Raw genomic sequence first — 26,380 nt, forward strand, 5'->3', positions numbered from 1 at the left:
GTGTGTGTGTTTTGCAGTATGATTATGAGTACGATGAGCATGGAGACAGGCTGGTTCTGGGTAAGGGCACGTTCGGTGTGGTCTACGCCGGTCGTGACCTCAGTAACCAGGTGCGCTTGGCCATCAAAGAGATTCCCGAACGGGACAGTAGGTGAGGAAATCCACTCTAAAATCCAATTTCCTTTTGGATAGGTATGCCTGTTATCATTTTTGACAACTTTGACTGTTGTTGAATACTATAACTATAGCCCGCTGAACCTTGTTCCTATTTTAACTAGAAATGAAAACGAAAACATAAGACAGTAGACATTTCAAGCAGTCAGAGATGTGTTAATTGTGTTGAATTGTCCACTATTCCAAAAGGAAATGTCCTGTATTGAATCAACATGGTATGCAATTTGCAATTTATGGGATGCTAAGAAAACAGAATGACTTAATATAAAATAAAAAAAATCTATTTCACAAGAAATGGCAATAGCATGACAGGCATGTTTATAGTGACGGAGATTTTGTATAAATATACATTTATATACGCTCTCACCTAAAGGATTATTAGGAGCACCTGTTCAATTTCTCATTAATGCAATTATCTAATCAACCAATCACATGGCAGTGTCTTCAGTGCATTTAGGGGTCAAGACAATCTCCTGAACTCCAAACTGAACATCAGAATGGGAAAGAAAACAGATTTAAGCAGTTTTGAGCGTGGCATGGTTGTTGGTGTCTGAGTATTTCACAATCTGCTCAGTTACTGGGATTTTCACACACAACCATTTCTAGGGTTTACAAAGAATGGAGTGAAAAGGGAAAAACATCCAGTATGGGTCAGTCCTGTGGGCCAAAATGCCTTGTTGATGCGAGAGGTCAGAGGAGAACGGGCCGACTGATTCAAGCTGATAGAAGAGCAACTTTGACTGAAATAACCACTCGTTACAACCGAGGTATGCAGACAACACACACAACCTTGAGGCGGATGGGCTATAACAGCAGAAGACCCCACCGGGTACCACTCATCTCCACTACACATAGGAAAAAGAGGCCACAATTTGCAAAACTGGACAGTTGAAGACTGGAGAAATGTCACCTGGTCTGATGAGTCTCGATTTCTGTTGGTAGAGTCAGAATTTGGTGTAAACAGAATCAGAACATGGATCCATCATGCCAGAGAATGTCTAATTGAAGAGAATTGGCACTGTCTGGTTACTTCCGGGTTCTGGACTGGCTGCAGTAACTCGTCTCTGTCCATGCGGGGGCGCTGGCGGTCGAGTGCAGAATGAATGGGAGTCAATGGGGTTTCACCCCCAGAAATCCACTTTTCTCAGAATGTAATTTGAAAGTTGCATTCAAAAGGGAGGGATAAGATAATACACTCAGCTGAAAATTGCATTTTTAAGTTCACTTATCTGTTCAAAAAATCCGTTCAAAACTGTGATGATGTCACACAATAGCAGAATGCTAGCGTGCTCCGGCCAACAACGGCCTAACCTGTAGGAAATCAAAAGGACATAAGTAGTCGTTCATTTGACTTTTGGCCTATAATCTATATTGAACTTGCGGAATCAACAATAAAATCTATGTTAATTTAACGACAAGCAGGTGAAAGACGCATTTAGCCGTTTAGCCCCATAGACTCCCATTCATTCTGCTCTCGCTCATGATCACCCCCAGTGGAATTCTAATGGAACTGCAACCAAGATGATCCACAACGGGGCTAATAGGAAGTGCCAAGGCTCTCCGTTAGACGGGCTCTGATCATGCCTTGTTCCCACTGTGCAGGCTGGTGGTGGTGGTGTAATGGTGTGGGGGATGTTTTCTTGGCACACTTTAGGCCCTTTAGTGCCAATTGGGCATCGTTTAAATGCCACGGCTTAACTGAGCATTGTTTCTGACCATGTCCATCCCTTTATGGCCACCATGTCCCCATCCTCTGATGGCTACTTCCAGCAGGATAATGCACCATGAATCATTTCAAATTGGTTTCTTGAACATGTCAATGAGTTGACTGTACTAAAATGGCCGCCACAGTCACCAGATCTCAACCCAATAGAGCATCTTTGGGATGTGGTGGAACGGGAGCTTCGTCCCACAAATCTCCATCAACTGCAAGATGCTCTCCTATCAATATGGGCCAACATTTCTAAAGAATGCTTTCAGCACCTTGTTGAATCAATGCCACGAAAGGGGGTCAAACACAGTATTAGTAGTGTGTGTTCCTAATAATCCTTTAGGAGAGTGTATACATAATATAAATGAGCAATGTTCATGTATGCTTTTGAGGATGTGAAAAGTGCCAGCAGTCACATGGCTACAGTTGATCTGACGGCACTGTGTGTTGGTAGATACTCGCAGCCTCTGCATGAAGAGATAGCCCTGCATAAACACCTGAAGCACAAGAACATCGTGCAATACCTCGGCTCCATCAGCGAGAACGGTTTCATCAAGATCTTCATGGAGCAGGTGCCCGGAGGTGAGGCGGACATCTAACCCTTTACACTTTACACTCCACTCTCACGTTCAGAGATATTCAAGCGCTTGTGTTCTCCTGTGACCGCAGGCAGTCTGTCAGCGCTGCTCAGGTCAAAGTGGGGCCCTCTGAAGAACAACGAGCCAACTATCGGTTTCTACACCAAACAGATCCTGGAGGGTCTCAAATACCTGCATGACAACCAGATCGTTCACAGAGACATTAAGGTAATAATAATCTTAAAGGAGTAGTTCACTTTTAGAAAAAACTTTTGCTGATAATTTACTCACCCGCATGTCATCCAAGACGTCCATGTCTTTCTTTTGATCAGTCGAAAAGAAATTAAGGTTTTTGATGAAAACATTCCAGGATTTTCTCCATATAATGGACTTTAATGGGAACCAAACGGTTCAAGGTCCAAATGAGTTTCAGTGCAAACTGTTCAAAGGGCTTTAAACGACACCAGACGATGAATAAGGGTCTTATCAAGGACTCTTCGAGTCATGACTCGAAAAAAGATTTGTTCAATTTGATGAACAAGTTTGAACAGGAGAGTCACAAATGCAATGCATCATCACAGGACAGAGCAAGGCGAGCATTTGAGCTTATAAAACTTAAACTTTGTTATTTATTTATTAAATGAGCGATCGTTTCGCTTGATAAGACCCTTATTCATCGTCTGGAATCGTTTAAAGACATTTGAACAGTTTGCTCTGAAACTCTCATTTGGACCTTGAACCGTCTGGTTCCCATTGAAGTCCATTATATAGAGAACATCCTGGAATGTTTTCATCAAAAACCTTAATTTCTTTTCGACTGAAGAAAGAAAGACATGGGCATCTTGGATGACATGGGGGCGAGTAAATTATCAGCAAAAGTTTTTTCAAAAGTGAACTACTCCTTTAATTGTGAGATTGCTCAAAAAAAGAGATTGATCATCATAGACGATTCCTGCTTTGGTGACACACAGGGGGATAACGTCTTGATAAACACCTACAGTGGAGTTCTGAAAATCTCTGATTTTGGGACGTCCAAACGCCTGGCCGGAATAAACCCCTGCACTGAAACCTTTACTGGTACTGAGTGTGTTGGATTTGCTGTTTCTTTTCACTTTTATCAACATTTTATCAACCGATAAGTTTATTTCTTCTGTAACACTGAAGGACACTGAAGGGTGTTGTCCATTGACTTTTGATTAGTATCTTACAGTGTCTTATAAATGTTCAGCAGTTGCTATTACTTATTGTGTGTATTGCAGGTACGTTACAGTACATGGCTCCTGAGATCATCGATAAAGGGCCACGTGGGTACGGTAAACCGGCAGACATCTGGTCCCTGGGCTGCACCATTATAGAAATGGCCACTGGGAAACCACCTTTCTATGAGCTGGGGGAACCGCAAGCAGCGATGTTCAAGGTCAGAACCAGTGCCAATCATCCTGAAGGAAATGTGTGGTCAATTTAAGACCAAAGAAGGTCACAAAATCCACACTATTTTCTTTTAGGTTTCTTTATTTGATACATGTGCTTTGTGAAACATTTAAATCGAATTTGGCATTTAGTTGGTACTTCTAGGAAAAATGTACAGCCCACTGTAAAACCACATAATTAATGGGAGATCCGATGATCCTGATGGAGATGAACTCAATCAACAACTTGTATGTTAGACCCTATTCTGACTAAGCTACTGAAGGAGATGCTTCCAGAGGTCATAGATCCTCTTCTTAATATCATTAATTCGTCTTTGTCTCTAGGATGCGTACCAAAAACCTTTAAGCTGGCTCTGATAAAAACATTTGTTAAACGCAACTTGATCCTACAGAATTAGTCAATTACAGGCCAATCTCAAACCTGCCTTTTCTGTCAAAGAAGCAACCATTTAGAGCACCTTAGCAACAAGCCCCATAGACTTCAATTGAAAGAGTTCGAAGGCATATCTCTGGACTGAATTGTCATACAAACATGAGGGTGGTCTCGTTTGACTCGGGGCATCATGAATCACTTCAACACTTAGAGCTACGCCCTAGCAACCATTGTTTAGCACCTTAGCAACCAAAATCCAAAGAGGAATATCGTCCATTCTGAATGTCACAAAGGGATGGGAGTTGGTTTATATCTTTCATAGTGACAAGAAGCCTTTGGAGTTGTTGTATCTCTCTATTAGTGTTACTCGATCTTAGTGCTGCATTTGACACGATTGACCACAACATTCTTATAAATAGACTCGAAAACTATGTTGGCATTAGTGGAACTGCATTAGCATGGTTTAAATCATACTTATCTGACCGTTATCAGTTTGTAGCAGTAAATGAAGAGATGTCTTATCGATCACAAGTTCAGGGTGGTGTACCACAAGGCTCAGTACTAGGACCATTACTGTTCACTTTGTACATGCTACCATTAGGAGATATCAAGCTTTCACTGTTATGCTGATGATACTCAGCTGTATATTTCTTCAAAATCTAACGAAACTTACCAATTCACAAAATTAACGGAATGCATAGCTGATATAAAAAATTAGATGACTAGTAATTTCCTACTACTAAATTCTGAAAAAAACGAGAGAGAATATTGTGTTTGATATCGGAAAGAGTTATGGAAATGCTTTTGTATGTTTGTGTAGGTCGGGATGTTTAAAATCCACCCGGAGATTCCTGACTCCATGTCGTCTGAAGCCAAAGCCTTCATCCTGCGCTGCTTCGAGCCGGACCCAGACAGCCGAGCCACGTCCAACCATCTGCTCACGCACGAATTCCTCACCGTTACATCACGCAAAAAACGCTCCAAGAACAACAGTTTCACAGGTGTGTTTAATGGACAATACAGCAACATATGCAATGGGTACATTTCATGAACTAGGGGACGAATGGGAAACTGTCATCTGTTAGATTCAACTATTATTTAACCTTCGAATGTTTTTCGTTTCCTGTTTCCACTTTTGGGCTTCGGGTCTATACGACCCCAACAATTGATTGAGTAATTGTACATAAAATATACATTTTTAATCATACAAATAATATATCATTTTTTTCTTGTTTACTTCTCATCTATTTAGGCGATATAAAGTACTTTTGTATCCATCCATATACCACACAGTTCCTCAACTACACCATTAGCTTGCATATGAAATATTATTTTTTTTATGATGCATTGCATTTATGCTGTAGTACTAGGCCTTCATTTCTGTGTAAACATTTTCAGATTTATGCTGGATTTTTTTTTGACGCATGAAGAAAATATATTTCGTTTTTTTTCACATTTCCCATTCATTTCAATGTGGGGTCATATTGACCCCGAAGACCAGAAGTGTAAACATTTTTTTTTTTACATACCTTCAGAACAACCGAATCAAGCCCAGTTTTTTTTTGTGTGTATAGATAGATAATGTATGAAAAGTCACACAAATTTATTCCACTGAGATTAAAGTCGATTGGGGTCGTATTGCCCCCATGACCCGATTGAGGGCTAACAAAAACAACATGGCATCCAATTTTTTTTTTTTAACGTGCTTTAAAAAAATGTATAACCCCCACCCCACCCACTCCTTTAAAATGATGTCCATCGTATCCATCGATTAAAAGAATAAAACAGTGGCATATGGTATTTTGACAGTTTATTGTGTATATATAAGTATAAACCTCCATCCCACTACTCTTATAGTAGCATCATTCAGATAACATGATGGAAAGACAAGTAAATCTAAATTTCCAAATTTCAGAATTTATTAATAAATGAATCCCCACATTAAGATTGAATTATTGTTAATATATTAATATTTGGTCCCAACTTGCTTGGACAATCTACAATCTTACTTTTGATTCTTTCAGCCGTGTTACCCAATCAGGGGCGCGTTTCCCAAAACCACCAATAGAGTTCAAAGGAACTTGCGACCATAGTTTTTTTGTCTTGTTTTTTAAAATAAATAAATTTTACAGATTTACATTCATAATCCCCATTTAATGTTTATTGTTGCATTGAAATCACACAGCTGAGTTGTGAGATTTAGACATTTAGACACACAAACTGCATTTAGACCTGGTCAAATCTTTTCTCTTCGCCGCTTGTACTGTGAATCGTCTTCTCATCTCTTGTGTTTTTTATACACAGCTCTTACACCAGGAACTGGTGAGTCTATTTCAAAGCATTTGACCTTATTTTGTTGTTTTATTCATTCTCTTTTCTTATTTATATGATAATAACCTGGCTGTAAATGTAGTCAATATTCATGCTTAGTCATGTTCATTTTACTCTTTATTCGAATATACCTTAAATTGAAATGTGTCAAATATAGAAATGATTTATCAACATAAAACAGCATTTTATTTCTTTATACAAAGTAGGTTTAATGTAGCTCAAGGTTCTTCATCAATGGGCCGTTTAGGCCGAGCTGTGGAAGAGTGTGTGATGTCTGTGGTGTGTGTCGTAGAGTATCTGCGCAGCATATCTCTCCCCGTTCCCGTGGTGGTGGAGGACACGAGCAGCAGCAGCGAGTACGGCTCGGTCTCGCCCGACAACGAGCTCTGCACAAACCCCTTCAACTTTAAACCCAGCACCAAGTGCTACAGCGAGAAAGAGGTCAAAGGCCACCGCTCGCTCTTCCTGAGGTCATTCCAGCTTAAACACACCCGTTTATCCTGCATTTAGTGTGTCTGCTTTTAGTAAATCTGTGAATCTGCTGCAGTATTCCTGTGGAGAACTTTGAGGACCACAGCGCACCCCCGTCTCCAGAAGAGAAAGACTCGGGCTTCTTCATGCTCAGGAAAGACAGTGAAAGGAGAGCGACCCTTCACCGGATCCTGATCGAGGACAGAGAGAAAATAGTGCTTCACCTGCTGGAGGCGCTGACCCAGGTGAGCCCGAGCACTGCACGCGTGTGGGATTGGCACTAAAGCGAAGTATTCTTTAAAGGAGTAGTTCACTTTTGCTGATAATTTACTCACCCCCATGTCATCCAAGATGTCCATGTCTTTCTTTCTTCAGTCGAAAAGAAATTAAGGTTTTTGATGAAAACATTCCAGGATTTTCTCCATATAATTAGGGCCCTATAATTTCCGTGATCACGGAATCGCGGAATTGGCCAATTAACACGGAGTCTAGTGTTAACGCGGAATTTCGTGGAATTTTACATATTTGGTATGAAATTTGGTTTTTGTGTGGGAGAAGAACGTATGTCAGGGGAAAATGCAGAGAGACGGGGAAGCAAATCTGGGCGACACAACCCCTCCCGTCACTTCAGCTCATGACGGCATCAAAACAATAGCCACGTTTCCACTGAAAGCATGGCGAAGCGGCTCTCCACGGCTCTGCTTTCGTCGGCGAAAAAGTTAAGAAACTCGAAGAAGTTAAGAAACTGTCTATGAGGTGCCGGACCGAGTGTGTACCCGAGTTGAGAGCGCGCGAGAGAGACGAGACAGCACACTCAACAGTGTGCGCGCGAGAGACCGAGTGTGTCCGAGAGTGCGCGCGAGAGACAGAAGCTGCGTCCCAACGTGCATACTATGCCCGAAATAGTATTGACAGTTACTAATGTCACATATTATTTAGGATGGATAGTATGCACATTACGACGCAGCTAGAGTGTGACTTTTATTTTAACTTATATAAACTAATATAATTTATTTTTACAGGACAGTTTAAAGCTCATAACCATATTTTGTTGTTACTTGAAGTACTTAGAGTGCAGTGTTGTGTTGCATCATGCAGTATTTGTCATTTTAAGAGTAAATGCCTATTTTATTTGTGTACATTTTAATCATTAACATTAAAAGTTCTTTTTACAACTAAAATAACATTAAAGGGTAAAAAAAAAAAAAACCTGCATTCCCAAAAATTAAAACGGAATTTGGGAAAAAATAAAACTGATTTTATAGGGACATAAAATCTTTTATAGGGATAAAAGACAGTTTCAGTGCAAACTGTTCAACGGGCTTTAAACGATTCCAGGCGATGAATAAGGGTCTTATCAAGCGAAACGATCGCTCATTTAATAAATAAATAAATAACAAAGTTTAAGTTTTATAAGCTCAAATGCTCGTTCGTGACTCTCCTGTTCGAACTCGTTCATCAAAATAAACAAATCTTTTTTCGAGTCAATTTGTTCGTTTTGGTCGTTGAATGAACCAAATGACTCGGAAAAAGATTCATTGAACCGTTTGGTTCCCACTGAAGTCCATTATATGGAGAAAATCCTGGAATGTTTTCATCAAAAACCTTCATTTCTTTTCGACTGAAGAGATAAAGACATGGACATCTTGGATGACATGGGGGCGAGTAAATTATCAGCTAAAGTTTTTTCAAAAGTGAACTACTTTAAATGAATCGGGCTAAGGATTGCGCTCGTCAATATACTGGTGTTTGTGCCGTTGTTTACCGCCCAATGAAGCATGTCATAAACCAGATTGTGTTGGTCATGATGGGAATGATCCGGCTGTGTTCTTTCATCATCACGTGTGTTCACTCACGTCTGTGCTTTAATGGGATTGTGCTCTCATGCTAATTTGCCCTGTTGAGTACATCTGGCCCTACATCTAGTAAGGGAATTATTATATGTTTTGGTGAAAATCTCTAATAAGGTTGTTTTCATGCAGTCCAACAAATTCTGTTGGTCGTTTGTGATTTAACAGTTGATTTCATGTCCCTGTTTGTGAGTGTGATTGGTGTCCCCCCTCTACACAGGGGTCCGAGGAGACCAAGCTGAAGCATCAGCACATCTCCATGCTGGTGGCCAGTCTGGGGGAGTTCGTGAGGATGGCGGACAGGAAGATCATTGCCAGCACGCTCTCACAGCTCAAACTGGAGCTGGACTTCGACAGCACGGCCATCAGCCAACTGCAGGTGGCGCTCTTCAGCTTCCAGGATGCGGTGAGCCGTCCAATCAAGTGTTGAATATCCGCTTCATCTGAAATGGTCTCGTTACAAAATTAAAATGAGATGTTGACTTGAAAAGCAAATGCTGGTTTTTCTTTTTAAAGGAAAACTCCACCCAAATATCGTTCTGCTGAACACAAAGGAAGATGTTTTGAAGAACGATAGAAACTTTTGTCTTCCATCAATGGTGCCAGTCGTTCTTCAAAACATCTTCCTTTGTGTTCAGCTGAAGAAAGAAACTCAAACAGGTTTGCGACAACTTTAGGGTGAGGAGATGATGACAGCATTTTCATATTTGGGTGGAGTATCCTGGTTCTCTAACTTTTGTGACTTTGTCTTAAAAGTTGATTATATGAAAGTAAATAGTTGTGTTTTAATGTTTCTGCAGGTAAATAAAGTCCTGCGGAACCACAACATAAAGCCGCACTGGATGTTTGCCCTGGATAACATCATCCGGAAGGCTGTGCAGACTGCCATCGTCATACTGGTCCCTGGTAAACAGCAAACCGTTACTTCACAGAAATATCCCTTTTCTTCGCTATTGGTCATTTATTTCATAATCCGCGTTTACACTGTCGGTCCAAATCCGATTTTTGCTCATATCCGATTTGAATCTGATCAGGTAAAGGATTAGTTCACTTTTAGAAAAAAACACTTTTGCTGATAATTTACTCGCCCCCATGTCATCCAAGATGTCCATGTCTTTCTTTCTTCAGTCGAAAAGAAATTTAGGTTTTTGATGAAAACATTCCAGGATTTTCTCCATATAATGGACTTCAATGGGAACCAAACGGTTCAAGGTCCAAATGAGAGTTTCAGTGCAGCTTCAAATGGCTTTAAACGACACCAGACGATGAATAAGGGTCTTATCAAGCGAAACGATCGCTCATTTAATAAATAAATAACAAAGTTTAAGTTTTATAAGCTCAAATGCTCGCCTTGCTCTGTTCTGTGATGCGCGTTCATGACTCCTGTTCGAACTCGTTCATTAAAATGAACAAATCTTTTTTTCGAATCATGACTCGAAGGGTCCTTGATAAGACCCTTATTCATCGTCTGGTGTCGTTTAAAGCCCTTTGAACAGTTTGCACTGAAACTGTCTTTTGGACCTTGAACCTTTTGGTTCCCATTGTAAATAGTAGTAAATTATCAGCAAAAGGTTTTTTTTAAAGTGAACTACTCCTTTAAGTTTTATAAGCTCAAACGCTCGCCTTGCTCTGTTCTGTTATGCTCGTTCGTGACTCTCCTGTTCGAACTCGTTCATCAAAATGATGACTTCAATGGGAACCAAACGGTTCAAGGTCCAAAAGACAGTTTCAGTGCAAACTGTTCAAAGGGCTTTAAACGACTCCAGACGGTGAATAAGGGTCTAATCAAGCGAAACGATCGCTCATTTAATAAATAACTAACAAAGTTTAAGTTTTATAAGCTCAAATGCTCGCCTTGCTCTGTTCTGTGATGAGCGTTCGTACTCGTTCATCAAAATGAACAAATCTTTTCGAGTCATTTGGTTTCGAACTGACTCGAAAAAAGAGTTGTTGATTTTGTTTTTGGTGATCATGGCCTGAGCTGGTGTCCGGAGGGATCAGTTCTCTTGATGCAGTGTTTGTTCACTCCCAGAATTGCGTCCACACTTCACGCTGGCGTCTGAGAGCGACCCGGCCGAGCAGGAGGACATTGATGATGACACAGTTCCCCACGGAAACGCCATGCCTAGCATAGCACCCGTCGCTCATCACGACGACACCGTGGTCACGTCCGGAGTGAGCACGCTCAGTTCAACCGTTTCCCATGAGTCTCCGAGCGCACAGCGATCTATCAGCATGGAGCTGGGACGGATGAAGATCGAAACCAAGAGGTGAATGTTGTTTTTGATCTCCAGCTTTAATATTAGAGATAGGACGTCTGATTCTTTTACGTGAACTGGTTCTTTAGGACAGTTTGATTCAATGAACCGGTTCACAAAATGATTTACCTAATAACGCATTGATGTCATGTATATACAACAGAGATGTTCACAAGTCATTTTTGGGAAGTCCAAGTCAAGTCTCAAGTCTTAAATTATTAGGCATTGCCTAATTAAATATGTGCGAATTTGCATATATATTTAAAAAAATAAAAACGAAATCTGAGTAGCCTATTAGATAAAGCCAGGTTTAAGATATTTGTTTCATTGTGTTCACATACAGTAATAGATGGGGGGAAATAGATATTTATGTATATCTACTTTTGTTATCCTGTAATCAGATAGCCTTAAATAGATTTTCGCCATATTTTTAGTAAAACAATGTTGTATAAATCAAGCTAGGAATAATATATTTACAAATCCATCTGTAATAGTCTTCATAATAAAACTAGGTACAAGCCTGGACAGTTTGGTGTATTAGGTTTGGTATATCGGTGCTACTGAAGTGGAGATTTCAGACTTGGAGTTTGAGAGAAAAGTCATTTGAGAAAACGCAAAACGGGATCTAAAGATTTCCATCAGGCCAATGAGATCGCTCATTTAGAGTTAAATCCCCCTTTTACTTTCGCGATTGGTTGCTGATTAAAAGGAAATGACCATATTTGGATGTGACAACATTGTACAGGAGAGAGAGAGAGAGAGAGAGAGCTTTCTAACGTTGTCTGTGATGACGGTGCAGATCGGGATGATTTACAATGCCAACTTTTGTTGAATTTATGAGAAATCTACAGACGCAAAGTCCATGGAGACGATTGGATTGTTTCCCCCCGCTGTGGGCGTGGCCTAAATACGCTCTGTCTCATGCACAGTATGACAAAGGGCGGGGGACATGCAGCTTATCATACGCTTCCCCAACGTATGCGCCAATAAAAGAAAATAGAAATACATTAAAATGAATTTAGATTTAAAAAGCAATAATTGCACGAAAACAGGTTGCTGACGCGTCTTTTGGGTCTCAGACTCGAGTCCCCATCTCTGATGTACAATTCTGTTATTAAAGCACACAATATCGTGGATGATTAACATGTCTAAAGCACATAAAGTGAATTAACTAGTCTTTCACATGTGCACATGGCTGTTGGAATAATAAAAAATACAACCAGTGTTTGTAAACAATTTTTTTAAATTATATTTACTGCAATTTACTATTGTCAGGGTCACAGTTTAGGACCTAAGGACCAGATGTTTTGAAGAAAGACCCGGAGTCAGAATTATAATAAATTAAAGTTTTACTGAAGATAGTTTTTCAGTTTCATCAGCAGAATTTCAGCTTCAAGACTCACACAGGAGTTTGTAGGCCGCTCCGCAACACACACACACAGCAGTTATACCCTTCACCAAGGTCTAAGGTACGTCCTTGCTTCAGGTTGCAGTTTCTGATTGGCTAAGAAATAGATAAACGTATTAATTTTCCACACATATGCAGATAGTCGGAAGCATATCTCCATGGATTATGCGGATGACACTCGGACCCTGAAGTTAGGCACGTCGTGACCTTCCAGGTCTCAGATCTGGGTTGCTGGGCGCCAACATGTCCAGAACAACAACTCATTCAATCTCCCATAATGCCTGTGGTTCCTTAGCCTGTAACCGAGAAGACTAACACACACCCCGACACACAGCTTTTCCAAGGTTGGATTCGGCCAGGCTCTAACCATAAACAGGAGAGTCGTCTCAAAACATCGAGATAATGCCTTCTTTCTCTCAAGGATAGCTAGACTTCAGTCTAACTGGAAAATAACCCAGACAGCAAACTGACATTGAATCAACGTGGAAACGACGTCTCTCATGACATCGAAACAACGTTGATTTTGCTCATCGAATTAACGTTGAACCAACGTCAGACGCGGCATTCTTCAAAGCTAAATGAAAATCGAAAATTGGTACTTTCATAACGTTGAAGTTGATTTTCCGTTAGTTTTGAAAGAATGACGCATCTGACGTTGGTTCAACGTTAATTCGATGAGCAAAACAATGTCAGATCAACGTTGTTTCGATGTCATATTTCCACGTTGATTCAATGTCAGTTTGCTATCTGGGAAGGCTTTAACAAAGAAATGGTGCCTTAAACTATTGGCTTCAACGACCTTAACACATTGAAGACCTTTCTCAAACACAAACACAGTCCATATTTCATCTCTGGAAGCTGGGCTAAATGAGCAAGCAGTGTTGTAGTCGAGACCACCTCACTCGAGTCCGAGTCGACACCGAGACCAGAGAGAGTCGAGTCCGAGTCAAGACCGAGTCCATAGAGAGTCGAGTCCGAGACCAGTAAGGGTTGATTACCTAATTTACTTTTATTTACTTAGAGAAATCCTTTTTTTTTAGTTTTTTACTGAATTTACTTAGAGTTTAAAAAATATGATCAGTTTAGGGTAAAAAGGCCACATAGTAGGTGGTGTTAAAAGTAATTTTATTACAATTTTTCATGTGCAGTTGCGCACTAGAAAATCACCAATCACTGGGCGTGTCAATCAATTTAAAGAAATATTTTATTAACATACATTAATAATCATGAAAAAGATTTTGAATTGAACTCGAGTGGACTCGGGAATAATTCCGAGTCCTAAAAAAAAAAATGTTCGAGTACGAGTCAATTCCGAGTCCAAATGGACACGAGTCCATGACAAGACCAAGACCATTAAAATATGGTCTCGAGACCGAGTCCGAGACGAGTCCGAGTCTCGAGTACTACAACACTGTGAGCAAGCATTAGAGAATACATGAAAACAACATTTCAGTAATCACACTGGTAACTACTGTACGTAAAATCTCCACAGAAGTCACTCAACGTATAGGACACACATCGATTAATACCTCGATTATAATCACTCATTACTTATACATCCACCCCTTCACTATAATATAACATGAATAGTAATAAGCTTTAACACAAATAAATGGTGATTCATAAATAACTAATAAATCTGGAAGAAAATTGCACAAGAAATTAAGCAAGCATTTAATAGCATGTAGAAAATATGGGTAACGCTTTACAATAAGGTCTCATTTGTTAACATTAGTAACATCATAACAACATTACACCAATTCAACGGCGATTTCTACACGTGTTCAGTGCTTTAACCCCAGGCTAACAAGCCAAGTGTGTGTAAAAATGTAAAAATCACATCCCTGCACCCTGCCATACGACCCTAAACCGCAATGGGTCGTGTTTGTCTTGCAACCTTTTATGGTGCTGAAACTTTTTGAAGACTCAAAATTCGTGCAGATTTGACTTTGAATTATATTTATGAAAGTCATGTTTTTTTGGGTGCATTTTAAATGTTTGACTGAGAAATGTGAACATGGACTATTTGTATTATTTGCGGAAGTATTCCTTTAAAATTCAGCAATTATTGGACTATGATTAACCATAATCACAGCTTTTCAGAGCATGTGCAAGATGTGTTATGTGTATTTGCATGTTGCATCAAGTCATACTGTAGCACACTGGACGGTTATATACTTAGACATGAGTGTGTTTGTGTGCTCCAGGTTGTTGGAGGAATTGATAGAGAAAGAGAGAGAATATCAGGCCATCCTACAGCAAGTCCTGGAGGAGAGAGAACAAGAGATCAAACTATTGAAGTGTCGATCCGGGCCCGTCGGTGAGTCTGATTTGCGCATTTATACACACACACACACACACACACACACACACACATATAGACACACTCTGTATTCAGAGCTACAGGCTGCAATGAAAATGCCTGCTGGTTAAATATCAGTCTGTCTTTTAGCCTGTTTGTCCCACTGCTGCTTAAATTCCCCAGTGTTCTCTAAAACTGAGGGTATTTTTGCTCTGAGACACACTGTAATATATTTTGAAAGAATAGAAACTCAGGTTCAGCCCAATGTTGTTCACCCTGATGACTCATGACTGTACTGCCATAAACAGTGCAAACCACATCTCAGTGTGGGCCTTAATTAATAGTAGGGCTGTGCAAAAGTTAATTACGATTAATAGCATCCAAAATAAAAGTCTCTGTTTACATAATATATCTGTGTGTGCTGTATATGATTATTTTGTATATATAAATACACACACATGCATGTATATATTTAAGAAAATATGTTATTCATATATAAAATATTTATATTTATATAATATAGATTATGTATTTATAAATATATACAGAATTTAACCGCAAATAATTCTTAAATATATACATGCATGCATAGGTATTTATATATACAAAATAATTACATACAGCACACACAAATATATTATGTAAACACAGACTTTTATTTTGGATGCGATTAATCGCAATTAACTTTTGCACAGCCCTAATTAATAGTTATTATTAATGTTATTTATTGTGCCAATTTTCACAGGAATTCCTTAATTACTGAATCTTTGCCGAGTCCAACGATACCAAACATGCTAGGTTTCGCCTTTTAGTTTGTGTAGTGTTGTGATTTAGCGCATAAAAACGTTTGCCAACATCGAGACGAAACCACTGTTCGGAGACATAGGTTGTTTGCTATACACTAATGCCCAAATTTACCTATTGTAATGGCACTGATCTTAATAGATTCCTTGGGTAATGCCGAAAAATAGATGCATAGATACCAATTTTGTCATAGTCAGCCAAACTTCCTGTCCACCATCTTTATTTTCGTTTTAAAACCAAACTTCTAGACCGTTTGTGCGATTTTCACCAAAATCGAATCATCTCCAAGTTAAGGCATAATGCCAAAATGACTATTCAGGCTTTATCTGTGAAGTGCATTGACATATTGACACCAAAATGCTGCATGTGTCATCATCACCTCACTCTGACCACACTGCATCAGTTTCGTGACTGTGCCACCTATTGGTCAAAAGTGGCAAACCATTAAATCATTTTATTAATGATTATATTAGTGATTTAGCCTAAAATTTAGCCTGCTGCTTTGGTAATCTTTTTCCATGTATTAAATCCCTAATATGTTGTACTGTGTGTTACCGTGTGTTTATGGCAGATGTTCCTGTGCACCTCACGAACACAAATAGTTCATTTGAAGGAGACGAACACCGCGAACTTCTGGACTGGCTGAAACTCCACGGGGCGGATGCAGACTCCATAGAGAGAGTAATACACAGAAAATCTGTTCACTTTGGCATCCGAATATTTTAAAACATCTGGTCCTTCATTATATTGTCTGAAATCAACAGGTAACGGTTTATGTTCTCTCAATATCATAGGTGATAGCCGAAGATTACAGTCTAGATGACATCCTTCGTTATGTCACCAGAGACGACTTGAAGACTTTGAGATTACGGTACGGGAACAACTCTGATATTCTGTAATGTATTCTTATTTTAAAAAGACATAAGCATGCATAGGTTATATTTCACATTAAATTGTTACACGGCCATTCAAATATTTCAGGCCAATGTTTTTGAAAGATGATTCACCAAGGCTGAGTTCATTTAGTCAAAAATACAGCAAACACTATAATATTAAATATTACAGCATTACAATTTACAATAACTGTGTTCAATTTTAATAATTTAAAATGTAATTTATTCCTGTGATCAAACCTTAATTTTCAGCATCAGTCTTCAGCATCACATGATCCTCTAGAAATCGCTCTAATATGATGATTTGCTGCTCTAGAAATGTTGCTTAATGACACGTGAGGCGCGGAAACGCATTGAAAATATAACCTGTTGTTAAATGTAATCTTTTGCAATATAGGCTTCTATAAAACAGTGGAGTGAGTTACTCATCGTTGTTCGGCTTGCTGCAAGTTCCCGATGCTTAGACACATTTTATATTACGTTATCTGAGAAATGAGAAATTCATTTCTGTTTATGCAAACGTGGTCCTCCGGAGACACGCACAACATAATTCCTGTTCACTTTAGGATGGTTGGGTCTAATTGTGTTTTTTCTTGTGTTTGTAGAGGTGGAGTCCTGTGTAAACTGTGGAGCGCCATCTCAGAGCACAGGAAGAAGCCCGGCTGATGCCCGCAGCCACGCACGTGTGCCATCAGCTGTTAAAACACAACCAAATATATAGTGGGATCAATTGAAGTCTTATGTGATTATCCATATCACATGTTGTAAATATGTTTTAACTTTTATATTTGTCTGTGAAATTGCCCTTTTACACGTGACTGTAAATGAGGCGCAGACATTTGATACGTGAACACTGTTACGGCATCTTTATATAGGAAACTTGTTTTTATTTTTTTAGATTTTGGTTACAGAAACATGTCTTGACCTGCCTGAGAACTTTTTCCAGTCCAAATCAGAAAAGACCCTGAAACTACACTGAAAAGTCTGTGCGTTTTATATATTTTTACATGCATCATCATTAATAAGGTGTATTGTCAAGTAACTTTTTTTTTAATCAAAGCTAGTTATATTTGCATATATTCTGAATTACAGGTATGAAGATACACAATAGCCAATCAAACTGAATTGTTTCTCCACGTATTTGGGGTGAGGCATGAATAAACCACCTCTGAAATTGTATATAAACTCCTTTTAGAGCTACATTCCTGAGATTATATGTAAACTATATCCAGACGCACAGAGAATATATCACAAATGTGTATGTAAGTCTATTTATTCAGCACAAAGCTCTAGCAATTCTGTGAAAATACCATTTTAAGTGTAACCGTTGTAACAGTTTCTAGTCATATCATAAAACATAATATAAACACACACACACACACCTATGGCTATGTGATGTGACAATCATGTAATGGATACGTTTGATATCTGTGGTAAATGTTTGCATGATCAGTGTTTGGTTTCATTTTGTGCAAATTGGAATTTCACTTTTGGATTAAATAAAACGTTTGAGAAAAAATCGTCATAATTGCCAGCTAATACAGTTAAAACGTAAGTGTTATTACATTATTTGCTTGGTGTCATGGTCATTACTGATTGCCCTCCCCAGTTTTTTTTTCTTTGGTGGAACACTAATACATTTTTTTTAAAGAACGATGGGGTTCAAAAAACATTGACCATTGACTATCATTGTAGATAAAAAATGTGTTCCACTGAAGAAATTCAATCATATAGTTTTGTAATGACATGAGGGTGAGTAAACATCAGCAGACCTTTCATTGTTGGGTGAGCTATTCCATTATTGCTCAGTCATTAGTGTTTACAGAGCGGCCTTTTGATGGCCATCCTTACTGGTGCATGTTAACATCAAATGATGTACTGTTTGGCCCTGATGTCAAGTATAATTCAGGAAAAATGTCTCAAATTTTTGTCTTTTCAACCCAAGTACCACATCTGATTAAATCAGACCATCTAGTCGCGTCTGTGTTCGTCTTTTTGTACATTTGCTTCAAACTAAGAGTAAATAGGGTGGCATGTTAAGGGAATCGATTGGATGGTAAAAACTTTATAATAACAAGCACCAATTAATCATAAACAATGAACCAGGGACATGTTTTAAAAGTAAACGGGGTCAATTTTGTTATTATGCTGACTAAATGCTAGGGGGTCCGGGGATATGATCCCCCAGGAAATTTTTTTGAAAAATAACCATTAAATGACACTTTCTGGAGAGTTTTGTGCAAAGAAATGGAAAATTGAGGCTTACCTGATATGTGAAAAACTGCAAGGTTAAGAGCATATACTTTGCATTGTTGTATCAACATGTATTAGGGCATTTAGCATTTACATTACTGTTAATCAGTCATGTACTGATTAACTCAAATTAATGGTTGATTTGATTTCCATTAACTATAAAATACTATAAAATCAATCTATCCCTTGTGGGAAGGTTGCTTGGTAGCTAAAAGTAGGTCTAGCAATTATATTTCAAGTTTTTCACACAGATCAAACACAAATATGCTGACTGAATAGATTGCTAGTTTATTTTGAGTAGCCAGCTAGCAGTTCTCTTGGCAGTTTGCTGATAATCCGGTGTCTGAAATAAATGCTCAAAACATCTCCTGAGAAAAATACCAACCAAGTCTTGGTTATTTAATTTTGGTTTAGTGTTATTTTCCTTACCTTGTCATTCAAGGCCAGGGCACTTTGTACATTTCTGGAACTTCTGGAACTACATTTATCCGTGTCACCTAGATGCGCATGCGCGAGCGGTGCGCGATGCCACGATCATGGTCGACTGATAATGGCTATACGCCCATGTTAGTTACTAACCCATAAATTTACATCAACTCTCCCTCTGGAATATGCAAAAAAGGGAGCATGGCCATATTTCTGCGGCTATGTCGAAGAGGAAGAGTTATAGTGGAGAGCTGTTGTCGAAAGTGTGTTATTTGTGAAGACAGCTTCCAGAATCTCCACGAATTCAGTGATTCAACAAGGTTACTAAAACATGAAGCAGTTCCAGCTTTAAAACCAGAGGCTGCAGTTGTTGGGCCACAACCTGTAAGTAAGACTTAATCATTTAAAATGTATTTGCATGTATAATCTCAGGCGTAAGGACGTAAACAAATGCCAGCGCTGGCTTTAGTAGCCATTTAGTTATGTCTATGACATTCGCGTACAAACATTTTGGACCTGAATTTATAATTATGTACTATTTTTGTATATTTTGTATGTATATTTTTGACGTAATTGTTTATTTGATCAAGAACTTAATGCCAATGCTGTTTGTTTATAGTACCCAGTTTGATTATTTTGTGTGTAAGACAAACGTGTATAAAGTTCAAATAATTATATGTAATCACAGCAAACTTCAGCTGCTGTTATAGCTATTAGTGAAAGATTTTATGTTCAAAAAAAGCGTTTGTAATTAAAAGGTTGTTATAAGGCCGTTACATAGTCAACGCATCGGTACGCATACGCGTCCGCAAGGCTATGCGTCGCTAGCTTTGGCCGCCATTATTCTCAAGGTCGGACATCCGGGACTTTTAGGTCCGTTACATAGTCAACGCATCGGTACGCATACGCGTCCGCATGGCTATGCATCGCTACGCTTTGGCCGCCATTATGCGTCGATGCGTAGCTAGCCAAATGTGTCGTCCTAGTAGTTTTTGATACGCGACGCACTGATGCACGCAATGGGCTCTATGCACGGCGGTATTTCCGGTGAAACATTAGGGATGCTCGATAACTTCCGCCGATCGTAGAGTCCAATGCAATACTGAGAATTTATATTGAATTTTATACTCCATGGTTATACTAAAGAAACGTTAGTCACAAAAACAGATAAAACAGACACCCCTCGTTGTGTTTATGCTTCTTTTTAAAATTATATTAAATAAATATAACTATATATAAAATTACATCTAAACGTATGTACGTTTCATTTCAAAGACTGGAGGACAGTAAATTTTGAAGACTCTGCCATAATCCCGTTTTCCTCCACAACCGGAAATGGACGACCATCCTTGCGTCAAATGCGGAATTTATGCGTGCATATAGCCCATACTATGCGTTATCGGTGGGGGCGACATTGCAAGAATTGTACATTTATTCAAATATATCATGTTAACAGAAGAAGAAGGTTTGAATACAATGGCGGTCGAGGAGGAAAAATTATACGAGCTTATAAGCGTTCATCCGCATTTATACGACAGTTCATCACAATTAGTACACTCAAATAAAATTGCGATGAAAAATGCCTGGAGAGAGGTTGCAATCGCGATGGGAAAGACAGAATCAGGTGAAAACGGACTGGAAAAGTGCCCGTGACAAATTTACCAGCCTGGTTATATGAATTAATGGTTTATGGATATGAATTAATTAATTAAAATACCAAATTAGTTAAAATGTGTAATGGTTTTTACATAATTTAAAAAATACCAAATTATGGTTTTCACATAATACCAAAATAAGTTAAAATGTGTAAAGTGTTAAATAATAATAAAAAACTCATGCTTCAAATCGAACTTTTATCAATTTATTTGTCAGTGCTACCCAATCGTAGCACACTGTACTGGTGGGGAAACACGCCAGCATCTGATAAAAAAGAAATCAGCCAGCTGCTCCCTTACAAGTGCCGCTCTCCGGGAGGGTCTGCTGCTGCCAACCGAAAACCGTGGTCCGGCGACCATGTTCTGGTCCCCCACAACTTGCTGCCTCCAGTCTCCAGGCTGGACCTCTCCGGTGTCAGACGTCGCATCCACAAAGGCGGCGGGCATGTATCTGGCACGTTCAGTGGATGCCAGAAAGTTGTGGAGAGCCACGCACGCCTTCACGAGCTTCACCGCTTTTTCAGGTTTGCAGTGAAAAATCTACTACCCCCTGTTGCGTGACCGGTGTATTGCATTTTACGCATCGCCCGTGACGCTTGCATCTGCTTTTACACTATGAAAGGGAGAGCGTCGCTCGCGTTGCTTGCTCACGTAGCTCGCGTTGACTATGTAACGGCCCTTTGGCATGTTTGGCCTGAATTTCTGTTGCATTTCCACTGTTCTGACCAGCAGGGGTCACCAGCGTGTGGCACTTCAACAGTGAATCATTTTGCAAAGCTTTGAATCAATTGAACCGAGTGCTTCACAAAATAATTCACTGTTGAAGCGTGCGAAGCGCCACACCTGGTGACCTGCTGGTCAGAACAGTGGAAATGCAACAAAAACTCAGGCCAAACACTTTTATAAGCCAATTGCCAACACTTTCTGGAAAGTGCCTTTTAAGAAACTAACCATACTTTTGTGGGTTGCCTTATTAGCAGTTTCCACGGATAATCGAACCCCAGTCTTACACGTGACAGGCGAGACTTCAAAACGATTTCCACGACGCATGCGCGAGAATTGCGATCTCCTTCAACTACCTCAGTTCAGTTCTCTCGCATGCGTCGTGGAAATCTAAGGAAGTCTCGTTTCAGGCCAACAAGGAAGAAAAGGAATAGTCGAATAAAGTCGTTATTTTTGTTTGTTTTTTCGCACAAAAAGTATTCTCGTCGCTTGATAAACTTATAGTTGAGCCACGGTAGTCACTAGTCACACGGAATATTTAAACATTTTCTTCATTGACTTTCTGGGCTGTCAAGAGGCAGTCCCTTAGGCAGTCTATGTGGTAGTGATACAGCTCTCAAATTTAATCAAAAATATCTTTATTTGTGTTCCGAAGACGAACGAAGGTCTTACGGGGTTGGTACAGCATGGGGGCGAGTAATTAATGACTTAATTTTCATTTTTGGGTGAACTAACCCTTTAAGTTTATATTTTGTTCGGTTGCTGTATATGGGTTATACCTGCCAGATGAACAAAGAAAAGAGTGTTGTGATGGTGTTTGTTAAATTATAACATTCATCATATGAACTAAATGTTGAGATTTATGCTATTAGTTACAGTATGAATGTGTTTCTGCATGAATGTTTAGAATATGAGATATAATATAAAGGATTTCTTAAAATTTGTTAAAAAAAAATCTTTCCCTAAGGCACATACAGACGTCAAGACTCAGTCAACATCTCAATTATGATGACGAGCAGAATATTCAATTAAGAAAAGTAAATTACATTGACAATTCAGATCATAATTTATTCATACCGCAATGCATGATGGGAGCCATTTTTGAGTTGTGATTGGTGGCAACAAGGATTAATTTTTTCACCACGATTGAGATACACAGGCTGATTATTGATGTCTGTGTTTCTAAATAAAGAAGAAAGTGATTTGATCAAAATAATTTTTTAACAATTTTTTGGACTACAAGAAAAACACAATTATCATATGCTGTAGAACCACTAAACTGTTGCTAATAAGTTAAATTAGATCATCTAAATATGTTTACCAACATTATCAACACTATCAGATCATGCTTGTCTATGTTCATTTAAACGTTATAAATCAATAACAGCAGACAAACAAAGTTTAAAGTGAAAGTTTAAGGGTCAAGAGCCCAACTAAAGCAAACACTGATCTCCATAATGGTGGCTTACAATTTGTGATTTTCTCCTTCGGTGATTCTGCTTGTGATCATCAGGTGTCTTCAATAATGCTCAATCATCACTAAATTAATCACTTAATTATCTCATTAACTTTAACACCCTTGAGTGTTAATTCAACACTCACATCGTCCATCTGAAAGCATGTGAAGGTGATTTACTACTAATCAAGGAACCGGCTTTACTGATTAAGCCTAGTTCACACTACGTGATTTTAAGCCCGATTTAAGCCCGATTTGCAAATCGTTGAGTCGCCGACAAGTCAGGGTGTTATCGCGTGCAAATCGCGGGCGATTAGCGGACGATTAACGCTCGCCAATCAGTTAGTGTGAAAGAGCCAACAACGCATCAAAGACAGCTCGCAGACAGCTCGCAGACAGGTCACCGAGCTCAGAAAAATATCTAGCATGCTAGATATCTCGCGCAGTCGCGCGACTCAATCTCAGTGATGTCATGAGTACAGCCAATCATAGCAACGCATGGGTTGAGGACACCAGGTAAATCTTACTTTTTCTTTTTTGCATTTTTTTTTTCTCAGAGCATATCGTCGAGCAAACAGTGTGCAGCACTAGTTTCTGTCTGACGTCCATATTCGCGTGTTGTGTTCTTCTCTGCAGTTTCGCGTCATTTCTGGTTCGTTTTATTGCGTGGTTTTTCGTTACAAAACATGGTTTCTAGACCAGATAGAATCGTGTTGTTGTCAACTCGTTATTTGTTTGAGTATTTTCAGGATTTAGACCGTATTATAGTACTGAAACAGCTCTCATTGAGTCACAAATGATATGCTCTTATCATCCGATCGTGGTTGTATCTCTATATAGTGCGTTGTTAACTCGTGTAGTGAGTTACCTCCTGTTGTGGATCAATCACGTTGTGTTGTGTGGTGTGAACAGCTAAACAACTTGAACACTCATGATTTCACTGAGAGCAAGTCATGTAGTGTGAACTGCACAGTTCAGCCCGACATTTTAAAATCATGTAGTGTGAACTAGGCTTTAGATGTGCATAACAATATTGTGCGATTAATCGTGCAGCCCTACTGTCCACTATAACTGATAGTGCTGTGTCTCAGAGCGGTAGGGCACTGTATACTCGACCGTTGAGAAGTCACTTAATTCTGAATATGCTTTCCATTATGGGAGTTTTTATTATTTAAGCCCTTTATTTTGGCCAAGGGGGGCCGGAAGAGGAGCTCTCCCTCTCCTATGCACCTGCAATCCAATAACCATTGCAGGATTTGTGCAGGCCCCATCGACCCGCCCGACACCTATGGGTACTGAGTGAGCCTGCCTGGGCCTGGCCCTCGCCGAGGCGGCCTTCTTGGACTCCATATGCACTGCACCGACCTGCCGGTGTGCACTTGAGAAGCAGGTGGGATGTGCTGGACTCGACGTGGAATGCCCCGGATGAGCCTACCTAGAGTAAGTTGGATTCCTGGTATCTCCAGTTGAGCCACTTGGCTGCTTCGAGAAGGAGGACTCTGTTCTTCCACGCTGTCCACAAGCACATGGTGGGGTCGTAGTCTGCAACCCAATCCGCGCGTGTGCACACTGCCACCCAGGCCGTCTTCTCCCTGTGTTGCGGGGCGGAAGCCCACAGCTATATGCGCATCCCCCCCAGTCAATGAGACCGTCACCGTGCACCTGTGTCCACCCTTTAGTTTCTGGGCGCGGATCTCAGCCTGCAGTCCATGCCGTGCAAGTTCACGGTTCATGGTTCAAAGCCTATGCTTCAGCTGGTGAAGCAGCATCCGCTCTGTATTTTATGAAAGGACTGTGGACTTTGCGCTCATGGTTACAAACCACTCTGCCGAGGCCATTGGCCACTTCATGAGGTTCATGGTCATCCTTAACAGGTACCTGTATTTAACCCTGGCTGACTTGAAGATACGGACTGCGAGGCACTCTTAAATGCTCCAATCACTCCCTCTGGTCTCTTTGGTGACGCCTGAGCGTTTTTCTGAGGCGCAGAAGTGCACAAAGGCTATGAGTCACATGATGCCCCGTTGCTCGTTCCAGCCCTCGTCAAGGTCTCGCTCTTCGTCGGCTACCCTTACGGTGGGATTTAATACATACGCCCATGCATTTTATACTGCTCGCGAGCCTGTCAGAATTTACATACTTCGCAACAGTTGGCCAGCTGTTCCAAGTTGGCATAAACCTAAACGATTTCAATAAAAGTGGAGAAGGGAGGATTTCCCACAGCGTCATAGCTGACGCAATGTTGAAATTACCACTCTCGAATGGGAACTCAAGATTTTCAGGAACTTCCTGGAAGCTAAATGAACAAAACCTTCATCTCCTTGGCTTGCAGGTGGATTCCTCTATAGGAGAGGGAGAGCTCCTCTTCCTGCCCCCCTTGGCCAAAATAAAAGGATTAAATGACAATAACTCCCATGCATGTGCAGTATAAAGTATAAAGTGACTTCTCAACAGTTGAGTATACAAAACAGTGCCAGAGACACAGGAGTAAGAGCCAGTCCTCGTTAGTATAGTGGACAGTATCTCCGCCTGTCACGCGGAAGACCGGGGTTCGATTCCCCGACGGGGAGGCTTTTTCTTTATGAAGGCCAAACATTGCATTAGCTCAGGCTTTATCGTGGAAGCTGCTGATAAAGCGACCCAGAAAAGTAAGGTTAGTTTCTCGAAAAGTACTTTCAAGTAAGTGTTTGCAATTGGTTTGTAAAAGGTTGTTTTAGGCATGTTTGGCCTGAGTTTCTGTTGCATTTCTACTTTTCTGACCAGCAGGGGTCACCAGCAAATGCTTTCTTAAAATCTTTCAAATGCATTTAACAAATCATCTAATACCATTAAATAGGAAGTGTCTGTATAAAATAAATTGTAGCCAATTAAATCATTGAGCTTGTTTAATGGAGAAATTGATAGGTCAGTTAAATAGAGTTTCTTAACTAAACCACTTCCTTTTTATTATACAAATTGTGTCATTAATTAAACCATCACAAATAAAACCCTTGGTATTAAACAAAGATCTTAAAAAGATAACGTAAACTGGTAACACTTTACAATAAAGTTTAATCTGTTAACATAAAATTTACTAACATTAACTAGCAATGAGCAATACATTTGTTACGGTATTTATTAATCTTTGTTACATTAGGCTAGTTAATAAAAAATACAGTGGCTTTTGTTCATGTTAGATCACAATGAGTGCATTAACCAATGTTATCGAATACAACATTTGATATGAATAATGTTAGGAAATGAAGATTAATAAATGCTGTAGATGTATTGTTCATTCTTAGTTT

At 39.7% G+C, this 26,380-nt stretch overlaps 1 protein-coding gene and 1 non-coding gene across 2 annotated transcripts in view; both read left to right on the plus strand.

Annotated features, from left to right (window-relative positions):
* The window catches only part of map3k5 (mitogen-activated protein kinase kinase kinase 5), a 60,611-nt gene extending 42,500 nt beyond the window's left edge, over positions 1–18,111 (plus strand). Inside the window, exons 15-30 of the mRNA XM_039666250.2 lie at positions 18–151; positions 2,340–2,467; positions 2,555–2,691; positions 3,435–3,540; positions 3,723–3,880; positions 5,087–5,267; positions 6,571–6,588; positions 6,890–7,067; positions 7,145–7,313; positions 9,139–9,324; positions 9,719–9,824; positions 10,951–11,188; positions 14,792–14,904; positions 16,262–16,371; positions 16,485–16,561; positions 17,189–18,111. Of these exons, the coding sequence (XP_039522184.2) occupies positions 18–151; positions 2,340–2,467; positions 2,555–2,691; positions 3,435–3,540; positions 3,723–3,880; positions 5,087–5,267; positions 6,571–6,588; positions 6,890–7,067; positions 7,145–7,313; positions 9,139–9,324; positions 9,719–9,824; positions 10,951–11,188; positions 14,792–14,904; positions 16,262–16,371; positions 16,485–16,561; positions 17,189–17,249 (2,100 nt within the window). The 3' untranslated portion in view covers positions 17,250–18,111. The remainder of the gene's footprint in view (positions 1–17; positions 152–2,339; positions 2,468–2,554; positions 2,692–3,434; positions 3,541–3,722; positions 3,881–5,086; positions 5,268–6,570; positions 6,589–6,889; positions 7,068–7,144; positions 7,314–9,138; positions 9,325–9,718; positions 9,825–10,950; positions 11,189–14,791; positions 14,905–16,261; positions 16,372–16,484; positions 16,562–17,188) is intronic.
* Positions 18,112–25,594: 7,483 nt separating this feature from the next.
* trnad-guc (transfer RNA aspartic acid (anticodon GUC)) lies at positions 25,595–25,666 on the plus strand. The gene has a single exon. It is a non-coding gene; the product is annotated as a tRNA-Asp (tRNA).
* The last annotated feature ends 714 nt before the right edge of the window (positions 25,667–26,380 follow it).

The sequence above is a fragment of the Pimephales promelas genome, chromosome 13 (genome assembly GCF_988280905.1).
Source record: "Pimephales promelas chromosome 13, fPimPro1.hap1.1, whole genome shotgun sequence".
In the NCBI taxonomy this organism is placed as follows: domain Eukaryota; kingdom Metazoa; phylum Chordata; class Actinopteri; order Cypriniformes; family Leuciscidae; genus Pimephales; species Pimephales promelas.